We start from the raw sequence: 18,639 nt of genomic DNA on the forward strand, positions 1-18,639 counted from the left end.
GTATTTTAACTATTGACATCTAAAGTGCTCTAGGTCAGGAGTTTACATAAACTGGTGGTACAATGGTGGTGTTGTGTGGTAATCCATAAAAAACAATTTATCATGAGGATAGCTTATTTCTCAGAACTTTAATTTCATAAAATAATTTGTAGATGACAGATTGAATTGAGGACCTTATTATTTTAGAAAAGAGTATGAACAGGTCTACCTACCTTTTCCTACTCTTTTCTGAAGGTAAGAAAAGCACTGCTATATTAAACTGATCTTGGATTTTATTGATTACTAGGTGACCCGCGCAACTTCGTCTGTACCGAATCGGTTATAAGAGGTTATTAGAGGTATGACTAACAGATTTTCATAAAGAAACCGCTCTCCCCTATGTCTTAACCCTCCCGCCAACCGTAACACCGTTGCATCGCTCCTCGCTTTACCCCGCGCCGGCCAAATTGAATGACACCATTTGCATAACCATTAAAGAAGCGTTCATTTGTTTATTTTTGAGTCACCCGCCTCGCCGCCGCGGCCCTAGAGACCCCAGGCATTTGAATATTGATGTTTTTAACACGTGACCTATAGACACCATACTTTTGGACCGAAAAGTTGTGTTTGTTTGTTTTTTGTTATGTTATTAGCAATGGCTTCGGATTCTTTTGTTTCATTGTGTGATTTTCAGTGGGTCAAGTGCACGTTTACGACGACACGCGATGATTTTTATATGAATGTGTCAGATTGTATTGAACTATACTTCAATTCGATTTTAATCTATTGATAACGACTAAGTCTTGTCTAGTCGAACGCTACGACCACAACAAAGACGTGCTGGTAAGCAATTTAGCGTTCCGATACGTTGTGGCTTGAAACCGATTAGAAGTATATTTTTAATAAAACTGCCATATCCCTAATAGGTTAGCCCGATACCATCTTCACTTACCACCAGCTCGAGGGTTAACTAGTAGTGGAATTTAAAAAAAAAGGTTAGAAAAGTACGAGGTGCGAACACCTTTCCGGGAGGCCATCACAGGTATAATGAGATTAAGAAAAAAAAGTAAACAAATATTTTTTCTACATTACAATACGAAATGCGACATTCATTTGGCACTGAGCTTGTCCGATGACGGATGGCAGATGATTGATCCGCTGTCGACCTACCTTTATGTGAGTTTACTCAGAGGCATGCGATTTTACGGCCTTTATCTATATTACTAGATATTATCATGTTGTCCGCATTTAGTACTTACTGTTTTTGACAAATCCCGTTTTTTCCCCGGGATAAAAAGTAGCCTATCTTACTCTACTTACTAACGTGGGTGTGTGTGTGTATGTGTGTGTGTGTGTGTGTGTGTGTGTGTGTGTGTGTGTGTGTGTGTGTGTGTGTGTGTGTGTGCGTGCGTGCGTGTGTTTTTGTGTGCGTACGTGTGTGTTTGTGTGTCTATTTGTGGCATCGTAGCTCCCGAAAGTTATAATAGCTTAATTCATATTGACATTATTATTTTTAATAGGTTTTAGTTAAATACTTATTTCAGTTCTTTTTTTTATAATGTGACCGGAGATAACAACGATATTGTATACACCTATAACTGATTATTGTAATGGCACTAGACAGAATTTGTTTCTAATGTAGTTACAATTAATTGCTGGTGTGTCTTATGAATAAATAAAATAAAATAAAATAAATAAATTTGTAACTACGAGTCTTTGTTACTCGAATTAAACAATTATTATTGTTATTTAGGTATCAGTTGTTACAAAAGTGAAGTTGCCTACATACTTTAACCTGAATATATACTGATTAGTTGTTAGTGCTTGCGGAAAATATATTCTTTGATCTTTCAATTTTTACATGTTTCTTTGGTTAAGTGGGACTTGCCGTTCGACATTCAGCGTAACATATTTACGTCGTAGAATGACAAATGGAACTACTAAAGCCTATATTGGCACATTTTGTATACAAGGTGTAAATGAAAACCGAAAGAATACTTTAAAGGCTTTAGAGGTTTATTATTTACTGTCTCTGAGACTTATCTGTAAAACCGAAAACCTAATAGTTTTGGAGTAAACGACAGCTGTAGTTTTTACTGAAAGAAATCAGACACAACCCTAAAATCACATGCAAAATTAAAAGCATGTGGCTCCTGTCACTTTATTAGGTACGTGTCGCGCAGCTTAGGTACTATGCACGTGTCGGTCTTTTATCTTCCATAGGGTTGTCAAAACACTTAGTTTTTTGAATTCGTTTGTATAGAAAAATAAATATGCTTCTTTAGATTTAATATTTTAACAGTATTTAAACTAGTATTTCGTAATTCTGTTACACGTTGTATAAGCTTGAGATACCTACAATGGGCATCACGACTAATTTTGTAAAACTTCCATATGGTGTTTGGAAGTACCTACTTTTCTAAGTTATGTGCGTTTTAATCAATAGAATATAACTCGCTTCAACGGTGAAGAATAACATCGTGAGGAAACCTGCATGCCACAATGTTCTCAAAGGCGTGGTTCCACCAATCCGCACTGGGCCAGCGTTGTGGAATACGGCCTAAAACCTACCCATCGTCGGTGGAGATCCATGCCCTCTTCGGTAATCTGTTGATATGGTGATGGCGATGAGATATATTTGACGAGCGATTGGTGCAGTGGACAGCGACCCTGCTTTCTCAGTCCAAGGCCGTGGGTTCGATTCCCACAACTGGACAATATTTGTGTGACGAACATGAATGTTTTTCAGTGTCTGGGTGTTTATCTATATATTATAAGTATTTATGTATATTATTCATAAAAATTATTCATCATTTATCTTAGTACCTATAACACAAGCTACGCTTACTTTGGGCTTAGAGGGCGATGTGTGTATTGTCGTAGTATATTTATTTTATTATTTATTTTATAAATAAAATATTTGAGAGATTCTTTGTTACTATCATCATGGCTAATGTATAGATATATTTATTACGACTATAAAACTACACCACGTAAATAAGGAACTCTTTTTAAAGGTCTGTTAGAGTTTTATTTGGTAAAGATATAATAAAATTAACCGACTAGAGATAGATGACTGATAAAGCCAACTCAATTCCTACTCGTAGTTGGCACGTACTATTTATTTTATACCAGTTTTTATAGTCCTGACCGCTCACGTGGTGCGAAAAACCACTGTGACAAAAAGCCATTCAGAAGTGCGCGTCAGGCCTTACCGACGCCGGTGCGGAGTCAAGGGCGGTCACTTAGCAGCTGGCTTCCTTCTGAATTTTAATTCCCGCCGAATCTGAACTACGACGTAGGTATATACTAGTTTTACGATCTCGCTCGAGGTCAATCGGACGACAACTGGGTACACGAATGCGCGAAAATGAGATAAAAAGGCGGAAGCGAAGCGGCTCCTCGGCTAGACAGACGTTCGTTCTAAATTTAAAATTCGAATTCATATAAGTTTATTGAGAACTCGTCAATTTTTTTTATATTTTCATTGAGTGCCAGAATTTGGATTTCGAACGAGAACAGTTTTGCAATAGTTTGAAATTATTAGGTAATAAAATATTATTACCAACCCGTTTTTACGTAGTATTTCATTGAGTGACTGAACAGATGCTGAGTGATGTTCACAGGCTAAATTTGAACATTAAAATAGAATACTTAGAATTACTCTTTATTTGAATAATACATACGTTAATATTATGTATATATTAATTTGATTATATCATTAAGTAGTCTTGGCGTATTTCCTACCTTGCATCTACAGAAATGTTCGACTTTGCCTGGATGAGATCGCTATGGTAGCTCTACGCTGCCAACTTCCAACTTGCCCGATGTATTCTTATTATCTGTTTTTTTTATTCTCTGGTGAACAATAAGAGTATGTATTCATTCATTCATTCAATCGTACGCATGATGTTATTTGAATAATAATTAAATCAATGCGTAGTGTCATTGTGGTTTTTTTCTCCTTCCTTACCTTCTACTTACAACAGTTACAGGTTGGAATTCGAACTCGGCTCCCCAAAATTTAAGCTGAAGTCCTCACTACTAGGCTGTCAGCGCTTCAATCTGAAATGAATTATAATTCATACAATTCGTAAAGTAAAGGTAGGAAACATGTATTTGGAGTTTTCTATGTTTTTAATATATTTTTTAAGATGCATGCGGATTTTAAATTACGAATAAAAACAGCTGATTTTACAATGATGCGTTTTTAAAACGTGAAATATTACAACCTCTTTTTGCGTCTTATGAATTCATTGACTGGCTAAAATTCTGCTTATCGTCTAGACATTAAATTTGAAAATCTTATGACATTTGCTATTCGTATCAATAAAATCCGGTTTTTATACGCGATAAATATATAATTGCCTACACAAGATTCGACGTATACAGAGATGGCTAATAGTACAACATTGCTTGATTACCAAAATATTTTAATGAATAATTTTGTCCCCAGCCAATAGATCATTCTTTAAATTGCTAGAACGTCTTGAAATACACGAGACATATGCATTTCAACGTATCGCACCCTATTTATGTTTATTAAGTCTTTCGATGTGGCAACACTGAATTATTTTTGTTTAGAAAGTTTCTAGAGCTATTTCGAATGCATGTTATGTAGAAGAGCATCGTTTTTCTTCCATTCTATTTTAAACGGTTCATTCAATATTAACACATTTCTTTCTTTTTTTTTTTCTATTCGTTAGCGCTTGATTATAATCTCGACTGATTGTGAGACTGCCGTCAAAGATGGCACTGTATAAGGATATTATATTTGTTAGTAGTTATGACGTAGGTAAATTGCTATACCTGAACTGAAAATGCTAATTTACAATTAACAGTTAATGCATTAACTGTCAATCTCAAATCAATTCGAAAATGTACATACATTAACTGTCATTGTAAGAAGATAATGTATATACATTAACTGTCATTGTAGGAAGCTCAAAGGCTGAGAATCTAAAGTACCCTAATTTAAAAAAAAAGATAGGACCAAAAGCTTTAATAGAACATGACGAAGTCAGTTTAAAAGTATAGGAGATAATTATTACAAAGCTAAAAGTTAAACAAAAAAAGCTTAGAGACCCAGAGAAGGAAAAATAAATATTCTATGACAATACAAGCATCGCCATCAAGCCCCAAAGTAAGCATAGCTTGTCTTGCGGGTGCTAAGATGACTGATGAATTTTTTTTTTAATGAATAATATACATAAATACTTATAGTATAAGTATTTATGTATATTATTCATTAAAAAAAATATATATTTATATATATATACACCCAGACACTGAACAAAATTCCTGATCACCACACAAACATTTTCCAGTTGTGGGAATGAAACCCACGGCCTTAGACTCAGAAAGCAGGGTCGCTGCCCACTGCGCCAATCAGCCGTCCAATATAAACCAAATAAATCAAAAATGCAAATGCATTTCAGACAATTTAGCAACAAACAAATCTATTAATATTAGAGCACTAGCCAGAGGCTTTGTGTGGCATTAATTATTATTCCCAGTGGATTAGGTATATGAAATGTAAGCTTAGTTCCGGTAAATCAAGTTTTAGAGGTAACAACCCCATATGCCATGTCTGAGCTTGAATTTAAGTCGATTTACACATTTACACCAAAATTCACGTGAATTGTGGGAAGTAGTCGAAATACCATATACAAATTCTAAAGTCTCGCTATTAAACGATGCGAGTCTTTAATTTGTATATAAAGCTTAATTTGGTGAGTCTGTATAGCCTTTGATCAGCTTGTAAGGGATATTATCAAAAACTGAATAGCATAGACAAAAATATTTTACTGTTTTTATAAATTCTGTAAAGATTATTAATTCACCATTCAGGCTGTATAGTAATAGATATTTTCTATTACTATACAGCCTGAATGGTGAATTAATAATCTTTACAGAATTTATAAAAATTTTCTGTCAATGGGATGAATGAGAAAATAACTTCAGCAACATATCAATTCGCAAAGACGATTTAAGGCTAGGCTGTACGGTCAGAGATCTTTGCCTGGCGGACAAATGAATAAAAAACAACAACAACGATTTAAAACGAAATTTTAAATCTTTGCTCAGTGTCGATTCTACAGCAATTCAATATTTTTATAAATAGAACGTCTACGACGAAGTCATTAGGGTTAACCAGGAACCCGATTGGGAACATTGGAAAAATGTGTCACTGAAGACGATATTTTTGTTGTGGAAACTACTAGATTTGTTTAATAACAACTTGTTCTTGAGACTCTATGGTAGATCATTTCGTAATAAGAATAATGTTAAATAATATTATGCAATCTGTAATTATATGGCACCTCAGAATGAAAATTCTTATATGTTTTTTTTTAAACTACGTCTTATAAAAAATGGCTTTCCTTATTATAATCTCCAAAAATGTTTGTTGTTTCGTACTTTATATGATGTACAATAAAAAACTGCATTCAATATTTAAATTGAAAAACCAATTGTAGAATCACATCAAACAAACCTCAACCTCCCCGGCGCACTGGCAAGTGCTGTGGTTTAAATGTCTCCCACATTTCCGTTTTGAGTTCCGGGTTTGATATCAGGCGGGAAAAAAAATGGGAATTTGTAATTTATGAATTTTGTCTGGGCTGGTCTGCTGGAAGGCTTTGGCCCTCGCTAGTAACGATCCTATTTACTAGGTCATACTGCCTAGCGATTTAGCGTTCCGGTACGGTGTCATGTCGAAACCGATTAGGGGGTTTAAAGTTTAGCATCTTAGACTGCATCATCTCTTACCTACCATAAGGTGAAATAGTAGTCAAGAGCTAACATGTAGTTTATTTAAAAAAATCATGCCTACTTTATTTTTCAAACGAGCCCGATAGGTAGGCCATCATATCAACCCATTACCGGCCCACTACAGGGCACGGGTCTCCTCCCACAATGAGAAGGGGTTATGGCCGTTATCCACTACGCTGGTCCAGTGCGGAGTATATACCTATATATATATATTTCTTGTGTGCGTGTGTATGTCATTGAACTCCTAGGCGGGTGGGCCGATTTGAATGAATTTTTTGGTATACGTTTGGGTGGCACCCTGGATGGTTTAGATTCACAAATTAGCCCGACAGATGGCGCTGGGGTCCACTAGTATATATATAATTATGTAGGTATATCTATATCTATAAAACAAAGTCGTGTTAGTTACACCATTTATAACTTGACCGATTGACGGACGGATGGACCGATTTTCATTATTTTTGATAAGTATTAATACATATTTTTTTTATTATTTAAATTAAAACAATTATCTAGCCGTTCATGAGTAACAAAACACAACTGACAGCGCACGTCAAGTTGTCTATACCTAATCGTAAAACTGTTGATGTGACCTATAGAGAGGTTCCGGAGTAAGGTGAGTTTTACGTATTGTACTTTATAAAGACATTGAGATGTAAAATATATTAAGGCGAAATAAAATTCGCGGGGATACCTAGTTATTCATAAAATATTCATCAATCATATAATCCATCGTATCCATAACACAAGCTACACTTACTTTGGGCCTAGATGGCGATGTTTGTATTTTCGTAGTATATTTAGTATTTATTTATTTATTTATAATTATTGTAAACAAAATTTTACTTCTTAAAGTAAACCTCGTAGTACCTTGTTGAATTGGAAATTTTAACCAATGATATGAATGCAAAAGTATGTTTGTGTGTACGCCCTTCACGCCCGAACTAAGCAGCCAATTAACTTTATTATTGAATGAACGGAGAGTAACTAAGGCTACTTTATATCCCAATAAAACAAACGTTTCCTTATTTTTTTTTTTCGAATATAAATTCCGTTGACGTTGAAATCTACCAAATGGTTGTATGGTTAAGCAACGGCCTATGGTATTTATTCATACTCTGTATTTTCACACTTTCAGTTAAATCGCGTGTCGGTGACGCGTACCCATTAGTTTTGCCCTTTTTGCCCTTTGCCCCTAGCAAATAATGCTTTTTCAATTTTTTTTACACATTAAAAAAGCATTTTTAACCCAAATATTTTCATTCTAACATAAATCAGGTGTGGAATGTTTGAAATAATTAGCATAGGTGCGCTTAGAGTCTTACATTACCGAAGGCGAGCAGCATTTTAATCAATGAGCACATACATAGCTCGGAAAGCGTACGGAAAAAATCCCTGACCAAAGTCATGGCCGGCCAAATCGTATGAGCTTTTAAAGTAGGCGCCATTGATATACGTACATACGATAAGCGAGATACAAACGGTGGTCACAATCATTGTTTATATTCTGGTGGGAGGCTTTGGCCGAGGCTAGTTACCATCCTACCGACAAAGACGTGCCGCTAAGCGATTTAGTGTTCCGCTACGATATCGCGTAGAAACGGTGTATGTCTACCATACTCCCTTACAGGTTAGCCCGCTACCATCTTAGACGACTGCATGATCACGTACCTCCAGGTGCAGTCAAGGGCTAAGTTGTAGTGTAATAAACATATATATATATACATAGCTCGGAAAAAATCCCTGACCAAAGTCATGGCCGGCCAAATCGTATGAGATTTTAAAGTATATATATATATATAAGCCTATATATATATATATATATATATATAGGCTAAATTTTGCCTAGCTTGAACAACAATGAAGTAGTTTACTATTGTTGACTATTTTAGATACGACCGGGTTAATAATATAAAACTGGCATTTTCAAATGAAACGTTGGCAGGACCGCACTCAAAATGCATCCTAAAACTATAAATTCAATTCGATAGCGTTTCTAGCCTCTTGGTTTGATACCTTTCTTACCGTTCTTTGGTTACGTGTTACATTTCTTTTCTATTCACCGATGGCTTTAATTGCTTTTCATCGATTCCTATAAATCTAACGCAGGTTAAGAATTAACAATGGGTTATCCAAGCGATGAGATCTATGCCTATTAGGCTGGAAATTACGTGTATATCTTTACTGTGCTATATCAATGACGGGTACTTAAATTTTGACGCAACGCGATTTATAAGGCGTGACAGATCATATTAATAATGCAGATAAAATAATATTTTATTGTTATTTCGCTAAAAACAATGTTTAATGTTAAATATATATTTAGACGCGTCATAATAAAATGCGTGTCTTACTTTTTAGCTTGCTTCAGCGAGCATTGTTTACAATTCGCTTTATTAAATAACATTCACTGCCTCTATTTTTTAACTACAGTCCGGCCCTTCAAAGGATGCGTTTTTAACTTTCATGTTTAGGTAACATAACCTTGTAATAAGCAGTATGGATTTTAATTAATACTAGCGTACCCAGCCCGCCTCGCCGGGCTATATTTTGCTTTATTTTATTTAAACAATAAACTTACATCATTAAATTTTTAATTTAATTCTCATAATATATTAAATCATTTATTTCTCTCCGTATTCATTCTCTTCTATTCTCTTCTCGAGCGGGTGAAGATCATTATCTACGCCCATGTACACCCAACAATAGAATATCATCATAGTAAATAAAAGCTGTATTTGACAGTTCAAAAATAGGAGTGCTCCGATCGTCACCAAACTTTACAGGATTACTCGCCAGGTCAATCCGGAGATTCCCTGAAAGTTTCATTGACAAATCTTTGGTACGAGTGTCTAAGGACACGAGAACTAAGGATACATCATCATCAACATTATCATAACTGGTCCACTACAAAGCACGAGTCTCATCTTAGGGCTTCGGATTTAGTCCACCACGCTGCCCAATGCTGATTGGTATCTGATTGGCACCACACCTATAAGAAAATTATGGAGACAACAGGCATGCAGGTTTCCTCACTATATCTTCATAATAATCCCTACTTAATATTATAAATGTAAATGCAAGTTTGTTTGTTACGCGTACACGCAAAAACTACTTAAACGATCCTCATGAAACTTTGTAAACATATTCTTGGAAGTGTTAGAAGTAATATAGGATACTTTTTACCCCGACATTAAGCTCGGTTCCTTTGGCAGAGGGGAGGGGATGATGAAGTGTTTGACGATTTTACACTATAATTCCTAGTATAATAAATTTTTGTACTATAGAGGTTATAATATGTGTTTAATTTTACCCAAACTTTGTGAAGATCTGATGAATGTGGTTGGAGATAGAGGACAGAATTCCTCAGCGAACAGCAGCAAACCCCCTCATTTAAGGCTTACCGAAATTTAGCGATACTAAATACTTTAAAAATTTTTAGAACTACAGCTAAATTGAATGCCACATCATAAAACAAAATCAAACGCAGACGAAGTCGCGGGCAACAGCTAGTAATAGATATAAAGCATTCAAAAGCCCCGCAAGCGGAGGGGGGTGTTTTATTTTCTTATAAATTTTTAATAGTGTTTTTTGTTTTTGTAAGCATTGTTAAGAATTATTAGTAGTTATAAAATTCATAAGTTCAAAATTCATTTATTTCAAATAGGCCTACTTTATAAGCACTTTTGAAACGTCGAGTATGTCTGTTTGTAGTGACTCTACCACCGGTTCGGAAAGCAGATTCTGCCGAGAGAGCCGGCAAGAAACTCAGTAGTTGCTCTTTTCCAACATCAACATTTACAATCATTTTAACATCTTGCGAACGAAAGCGAAGCTGGCTGCTTTCAATCTACCTTGTCATTAAGAAATGTATGCATTGGTAGGTCCAGAAATACCTTAGGAATAAAGCAAGCAAGCTTCAAATGTAAAGCTGTGTGAACCATATAAAAAAATAAAAACACGCGTTAGTAACACAAGTTATACTTCTTTGGCGTAACAAGATAAAAATCTTTTCAAAAAGTTTATCTTTTTATTCTACGTTTGTAGAAAACGACACTAACAATAGAAAAAAGGGTATTGTTTGAATTATTGAAAGTAAACTGTCAAACCTTTTTTAGAAAAGCAAATGTTGACCATAGCTTACTTCATGGTGTCGGTTTTTTGTGACGGTGTGCGCGCGCATGGTGAAAATTTCATCATCATCCACTGCTGGACATAGGTCTTTTGTAGGGAGTTCCAAGTTCCACGGTTCTGAGCCGCTTGGATCCAGCGGCTACCTGCGACGCGCTTAATATCGTCTGTCCTGTCGTGGGGGCCGACCAACGCTGCGCTTACCAGTTCGGGGCTGTCATTCCAGCACCTTGGGACCCCAACGTCCATCCTTTCTCCGAACTATGTGCCCGGCCCATTGCCACTTCAGCTTCGCGACTCGTTGAGCTATGTCGGTAACTCTGGTTCTCAAAAATTACTCTCACCATTTTTCCCTAACGCGCCAAAAGAAGTATAACTTCAACAATGTAATGTTGTTCCAAGCCATATATCCAACCAAAGAGTTTGTATTCAACCATTTTATTTATTTTTTGATTACGTCATTTCTATCCCATATTTTAGCCGGCTAAATGTTCAGCCAACCCCATTCATAGCCCGTTAACCTTTACTCCTACTTCCATTAGGTAATGTACCGAATGGCGATCACTTATTTCACGGCCAATATATTGACGAATTATTGCTCCCATGGTCCATTAGCAAACTTTGTCGTTTGGATCAAATTAACTTTTTTTGTACCCTTGTTTAGGTCGTCGATCTCCCCGAACTACTAGAACACGGGTTAAGCAGTGATTGCCCAGTGGGTAGGAGCTCGACTTCACTTTCGGGGGGCCGAGTTCGAATCCCAGAACGCACCTCCTACTTGTCTAAGTTACGTGCGTTTTAAGTTATTTTTTTTTATTTTTTTTATCGCAAAATACGAAAAAAAAGTATTACATTTAAAAGGCGTAAAACATAAACTCAGGTCCTAATACAACACGCTAAATTCTAAAATTAAATTTTTGCTAAACTAAACTAACTAATGATCATTAACTAGTGACAAAAGGCGATTAATAAATTAGAATATCACTTGCTTCAACGTGAAGGAAAAAATCGTGAGGAAACCTGCATGCCTGAGAAATCTACATAATGTTCTCAAAAGTGTTTGCGAGTCCACCAAACCGCACTGGGCGATCGTGGTGGACCTTAACCCCTTCTCATTGTGGGAAGAGACCCGTGCCCTGTCGGTAATGGGTAGATATGATGAGATGTAAATGGTGATCCACGAGAAGCTCACAGGAATGGTGTTAGCCGTGTTGATGGCATTATGGGACATTAATAGACAGAAATGCGGACGATGATTATATGTATGTTTAAAATGTTACATTTGCATTTTCGGTCGGTTTGTGTAATATATGTATGTCTATAAAACTTAACATATTTTTTAGCTTAAAATTTTCCGCTGTACATTTCCTCAAACATACATACTAACCACCAGTTTCTGAAATGCCATTCAAAGATCAGATAATCGGCCGTTTATATTTATCTAATTTTTTAAATTCTTTACATTTATTTCCATAAAGTAATATTAATTAATCGTTGATAGTTATACCGCTTTACTAACAGGAGTACGAGTGATGCAGCACTATTTAGACCCTTAAAATATTATTGCGCGATCAAATTACCCGTAATATTAAGTTTAAAATGAAGAGTTAAAAAGTAGAAAAAATATTACAAAACACCAGTGTGTTTTTATGTCTGGCCCTGGTACTACAAATATTATACAAACAATTATTACCTGGTAGTCGCAGAGAAGGTTGCATTAATCCGTATCAATTAATTAATATTTTATTGTACCCTATATAACCTTAAAGCAAGCAATTAGACCTAATTGCTTGTATTTCTATTTTCTGTGTGAAGTACACTTAATAAAAGATAACAGATAAAAAAAACAAGCATAACGTAAGGTATACGATTGGCGGTCATTTTCAATGTTTTTATTAGGTTTTGTTGATCGACGCTCGTTCTAACCGTAGGTATATTAGTTAAATGATGTAACTGAGCTTTCAGAAACTGGTTTTTATAATTTGTAAAATAAGTAAAATAAAATCACATTAGATCCGCAGGGGGTCCGACCTAACACCGACCAGACCAAAAAAACAGCACGTTCTGGAAAAAGTTCAGGGACCCATGGTTTAAACTTATGTATTGCCAGGTTACCTTATTCCCTTAGACCTCCCACTAATAACACCACATCGCTCGCACCGGGGAGGTCGACAAACTAGCACCTATGGCATTACCTATCTAATGGTCTATTTCTTATTTTTTTTTTTTTTTATATGTACGCTAATATGTATATACGGTTGGTAAGAACTCTCTTAGCAAATGCTTGGAATACAATAGCTTATTTCCTACGCCTCACTTTTACTTGAAGTCTAGGCTGTCGTTACCATGACTAATAAATATAGCCTCGGGCCAGAGAACAAAAACTAGAGTTAGTGTATAGCATACAAACGTGATCGCCGAATAGGAGCAATTATTAGATCATTCAACTCTTTACCTGCCTGGTGCAAACGTATTATATTACAGCACTAGTGAATGCTGACGGGTTCGTTTTATTTTTTAAGTTAATAATAAATAAAATAAATATACTACGAAAATACACACATAGCCCCAAAGTAAGCGTAGCTTGTGTTATGGGCGCGAAGATAGCTGATGAATATATATATTTTTTTATGAATATAATACACATAAATACTTATAATAAACTCCCGGATACTGAGAAACATTCATGTTCATCACACAAAAAATTCCCAGTTGCGGGAATCGAACCCACGACCTTGGACTCAGAAAGCAGGCTCGCTGCCCACTGCGCCAGTCGGCCGTCGTTCGTCGCTCGGCTCGTCTTCGTAAGTTATTGTTAACGGACCAAGCATATTTCCCACATCATGGTTTATGGAAAACCTTCGTCTGTAAACAAAGCATCGCTTCGCAGGGCATGCAAGGTACACGTCCAGCCAGCATCGCGACGACCTGTGTCCATCAACCTAGCGTAGGTACCTCATCGTATCAACTCATTACCCGCCCACTACACAGCACGGGTCTCCTCCTACAATAAGAAGGGGTTAAGGCTGTAGTCCACCAAGCTGGCTCAGTGCGGATTGGTGGACTCCACACACCTGTGAGAACATTAAGTAGAACTCTCAGGCATGCAGGTTTCCTCACGATGTTTTCCTTTAGCTTCGAAGCAAGTGATATTTGAATTTATTAATCGCCATTTATAATAAGTTAATGATCAGTTTTGTTTAGCAAAAATGTAAGTTTAGAATTTAGCGTGTTGTATTCAGGACCAATGATTGACCTCTTAAGAGTTTATGTTATACAACTTTTAAATGTAATACTATTTTTTTTGTATTTTTCGATGAAATAAATCGTAATAGGTAATTTACTTAACGCACATAACATAGAACAGTTAGAGGGGTGTGCTGGGATTCGAACTCCGGAAGTGAAGTCGAGCTCCTACCCATTGCGCTATCACCGCTTCGGTGGTACAACATATAAATATATTATATTATATTTTAATATATTATATTATATAAATATATTATATATTTATATGTTAAAAAATAAACAAATATGTTGGTACAGATTGTTATTGCATAAGTATGTATATCCATTACCCAGTTCATTGAATTAAATTCATCGTATAGATATGAAGGCGTTATATAGCAGAAGTCACGAACTGAACACGTTCAAAACCTAGAATTAAACTCCTGGAATAAAACTAGTTCAAACTCATGGTTTATCTTGCCAATACGCATTATTATGTTATCTATAGATTTTTGTGTAAAAATAAATCAGAAAGAAAAATGTGGGGAAATATTATTTGCACTGTACAACTGAGCACACGTTTCTACCATTTTCACGTTAGTTAAATAAATAAATATACTACGACAATGCACACATCGCCATCTAGCCCCAAAGTAAGCTTAGCTTGTGTTATGAGTACTAAGATGACTGATGAATATTTTTATGAATATTATACATAAATACTTATAAAATACATATGAACAGCCAGACACTGAAGAACATTAACGCCAAATTGTATACCTTTTATTAAATTTTTACTTTTAATTTGTTATGTTTATGTGGTGTACAATAAAAGTGTATTCATTCATTCATTCATTCAACATTCATGCTCATCACACAAACATTTCCCAGCTGTGGGAATCGAACCCACGGCCTTGGATTTAGAAAGCAGGGTCGCTGCCCACTGCGCCACTCGACCGTCAAATTAAGGCCGATCGAGGAAGGGTTCTTTTGTCAGCACGGCTAGTATATCCTGGCTAGTATTCCATCAATTTGAGGTGTAGGTGTGCCTGTAATTACACCGACACCCTTAAACCGGAATACAGTATTGCAGCAATGCCGCTTAGCAGAAATAAGCATGGCGATAGAACTTACCTTAATGAGCTCTGCCACAAAAAGCTCTCCTACTACTAGTTATTTTTTTTTTTAAATATATTGACAAGTGCTTGACTGAAATTACACAATTATAGGTGATGATGCAGCCTAAGATGGGGCGCGTTTGCCTAGGAGATGCCTATTTCTGTCTTGTTTATATGTAATATATTTGTCTGTATATATTATAAGTTATATTTATATATATATATATATATATATATATATATTTAAATCTTATTTATTGCACCACCTACCTCTTTTCTATGTTTTTTCCTTTTACGCCAATGATTGCCTGGAAGAAATCGCTATGTAGCGATAAGCCCACCAAATTGTACTCTCTTGCTATGTATTTATATCTCTGTAACTACATTTTTTCTTTGGTGTACAATAAAAGTGTATACATTCATTCATTCATACCCAGATTATAGGTATCGGGGAAGACGGAAGATGTGAGGGCATTCCAGGTCTTTGCGGTGCGGATCAGAAACGAAGAAGCAAAACGCTTTGTACGAGTTGATGGTATTTTAACAAAGAAACGGTGCGGATTCTTTCGGTGCCGCGCAGTTCTATGGTAGAAAGGAGATGGTTTAACCAAATCGAATATTCGATACCGAAATGTGATTAATGAACCAGTGGAACAAACCGACAAACTAAGTTAGATTGCAATTAGTTCTTACTTAGCAGAATATGGTTTCATCCTCACCCATAAGTCATATAACTAGTCACGATCGAATAAAACATGGCGTCTGATTATCTTTGTTACGTTATAATAACAGGCGTCAGTGCTTATCGCAGATCTTTCTACGATTGCAGTTTATATTTAGACGGCATTGCAAATCTTGGTCAATCAGTACGTCTGTTTATACGATCTTACTGGCTTGAGGTGGCTTACTTATTACTGGAAAACTATAAAAATTACTATAGAAACACTACCTCTTCCCAGTGCATGCAACAAACTCTTCCTTCAAAGTTCCGTCCGAAGTCCAACAACTTGAGGCGTAGGTGTTTAGTCTGTGACTGGAACATACTGCTAGGCGGCAGAAATAAACATGGCGGTAATACTTTCCCGGAAAAGCTGTGTCATAAAAAGCTCTACGACTGAAAATATTTCAATTATTTGTCAGAATTTCTTTTTAAGAAGGTATTATGAAAACCACATCAAAAACAGTGCGTATGAAAAACACATAAAATACTGTACAAAACCAAAACATCAAAAAACCACACAACAATCTTAAAATATATACTAAGCATATAAATACAAAACAAAAAGGGATTTTTTTTTCGCTTCCTTTTATTTACATTCATTCGCTATTTAGCGATAAGGCCGCCAAATTGTACGTTCTACCTTATTGTGCTGTTGTATTTGTATCTCTGTAAATTTTCTCTGTGGTGTACAATAAAAGTGTATTCATTCATTCATTTTTTGAGATATTTTGTCAATGTTTAACTGTAATGTAATAAAATAAAGTATTTTATTAAAACATTGACAAAATATCTCAAATTGAACGTTGGTATTTCAACCGCCGACCACCGGAGGTCTTCAAAATATCTTCATATCACCTAATCATTTTCTAGTAGCACATTGAACAGCAAAACTTCACGTTCGCAAAGAGTCGTGCACTAATGCAAAGCTTTCAATACTTATTACTCGCTATTCGGCACGAGGATATCGAAAATGGTGACCAGGCTTCACATATTATCGGTACAGTCCCAAGAATCCGGCAAAGTAGTGCCGTTAACTTAGCTTGGATCCTAGGAGGCTTTAAAGCGTTTTTATTTAATTGCAAAATTCAGAGACTTGTCAAAATTATATATATATAATAAATATATGATAAAAAAGCTTGGGTGTGAACAATTGCTCTAACCAGGTTGCTTCTTAAAGATTTTCAAATGACAATGTGAGATGGTGATAACAAAAAGAACACCCGGCTAAGTTTGTTGTGGGCTTCTTCTTAGGCCAGGGCGCGTTTGGGACCCACGTAGCTTTAGTTTTAAGTTTACGAATGTAGTTATCGCCATCGCTACTCACTGTATTGTACACATTTTGTATAATCTACGCATCAAAAGTTTCATTTATGTGCCTATTTGAATAAAGAAATATTTGACTTCGACTTTATAGAAATAATGCATTATTTAAAAGATACCACTCCTATTGTAATTAACCCAATTATTAAAGAGCACAAGTTCCACAATGACAAGGGGTTAAGGCCGTAGTCCGCCACACTGCTGGCCCATTGCAGATTGTTGGACTCCACACACCTTTGAGAACATTATGGAGAACTCTCAGGCATGAAGCTCGTCACAAGCTTTTCCTTCATCGTTGAAGCAAGTGATATTTTAATTGTTTAAAACGCACCTAACTTAGAAATAAAACATAAAAAAAGTTAAAAACTGATAGGTATTTCATGGCCACCCTAGTACCGAAACAAAGGGATCAGACCTATATTATAGGGCGTGTACACATCGGCATTGTGCAGCTTAAATGCAATAAGAAGTCGTGGTTTTGTGTGAACAGCCGTGACCCAGTTTGAAGCGCACTTATACCCAATGCTGATGTGCACCAACTTGCCCGGAGTGAGCGTGCATGCAGCTGAAACCGCCACGCCATGCAACAAATTATCTTAGTAGCCGGTTCACGCTTTATTGTTTTTGTTACAGAGTGTCCACGACGAGCGTTTGAACGCCAGAGTTGACGCCATGCTGGAAGATGGCCTGATAGAAGAGTTGCTCAACTTCCACGATCGCCACAACAAGCAGAGAATGGATGGCAAGTAAGTCGTCATAAGATTGGAGCTGACGCTGCTCAAATGCGGTAGTCTGGCTTTACCGATAATCATCGTTCCTCCGGCACCATTCTTCCACGGAACAGCGAAACGCCGTGGCGTGGTTGACATAGAAGCGCTTTTCATCTACGTTTCTGATACGGACCGCTAAAGTTTGGAACGCTCTTCCAGCTTCGGTGTTTCCTTATTCATAAAACTTGAATGCCTTCAAGGCAAGCGCGCCCCAACTTAGACCGAATCATTGCTTTACGTCTGGTATGATAGTTATCAAGCGCAATTCTATCAAGTATAAAAAAAAAATCTAGCCAATGGACGTTCATTGTTGGACTTAAGTCTTTTTAAGGACTTCCATATACCTCGATCGCTTGGGTCCAGCGGCTTCCTACGTCTCGTTTGTTGTCATCTGTCCACCTCGTCACTGGGTCTGCCAACGCTGCGTTTACCGGTGCGACAACACCTTGGGGCCCCAAATTATATCGGTTGTCCGAGCTATGTCCCCGCCCATTGCCACTTAGTGGCTCGTGATGCTACGAGTATGTCAAACACTCTGGATCTTCTACGGATCTTCTCAATCCTGTTTTAATCACGCAGAGATAAACCGAGCACAGATATC

At 36.4% G+C, this 18,639-nt stretch overlaps 1 protein-coding gene across 1 annotated transcript in view; it reads left to right on the forward strand.

Moving 5' to 3' along the window:
- Positions 1–18,639, forward strand: part of LOC120630586 (tRNA dimethylallyltransferase) — a 334,518-nt gene that overhangs the window by 299,156 nt on the left and 16,723 nt on the right. The window contains exon 5 of the mRNA XM_039899852.1: positions 17,902–18,014. Within this exon, the coding sequence (XP_039755786.1) occupies positions 17,902–18,014 (113 nt within the window). The remainder of the gene's footprint in view (positions 1–17,901; positions 18,015–18,639) is intronic.

This window comes from Pararge aegeria, chromosome 16 (assembly GCF_905163445.1).
Source record: "Pararge aegeria chromosome 16, ilParAegt1.1, whole genome shotgun sequence".
NCBI lineage: Eukaryota > Metazoa > Arthropoda > Insecta > Lepidoptera > Nymphalidae > Pararge > Pararge aegeria.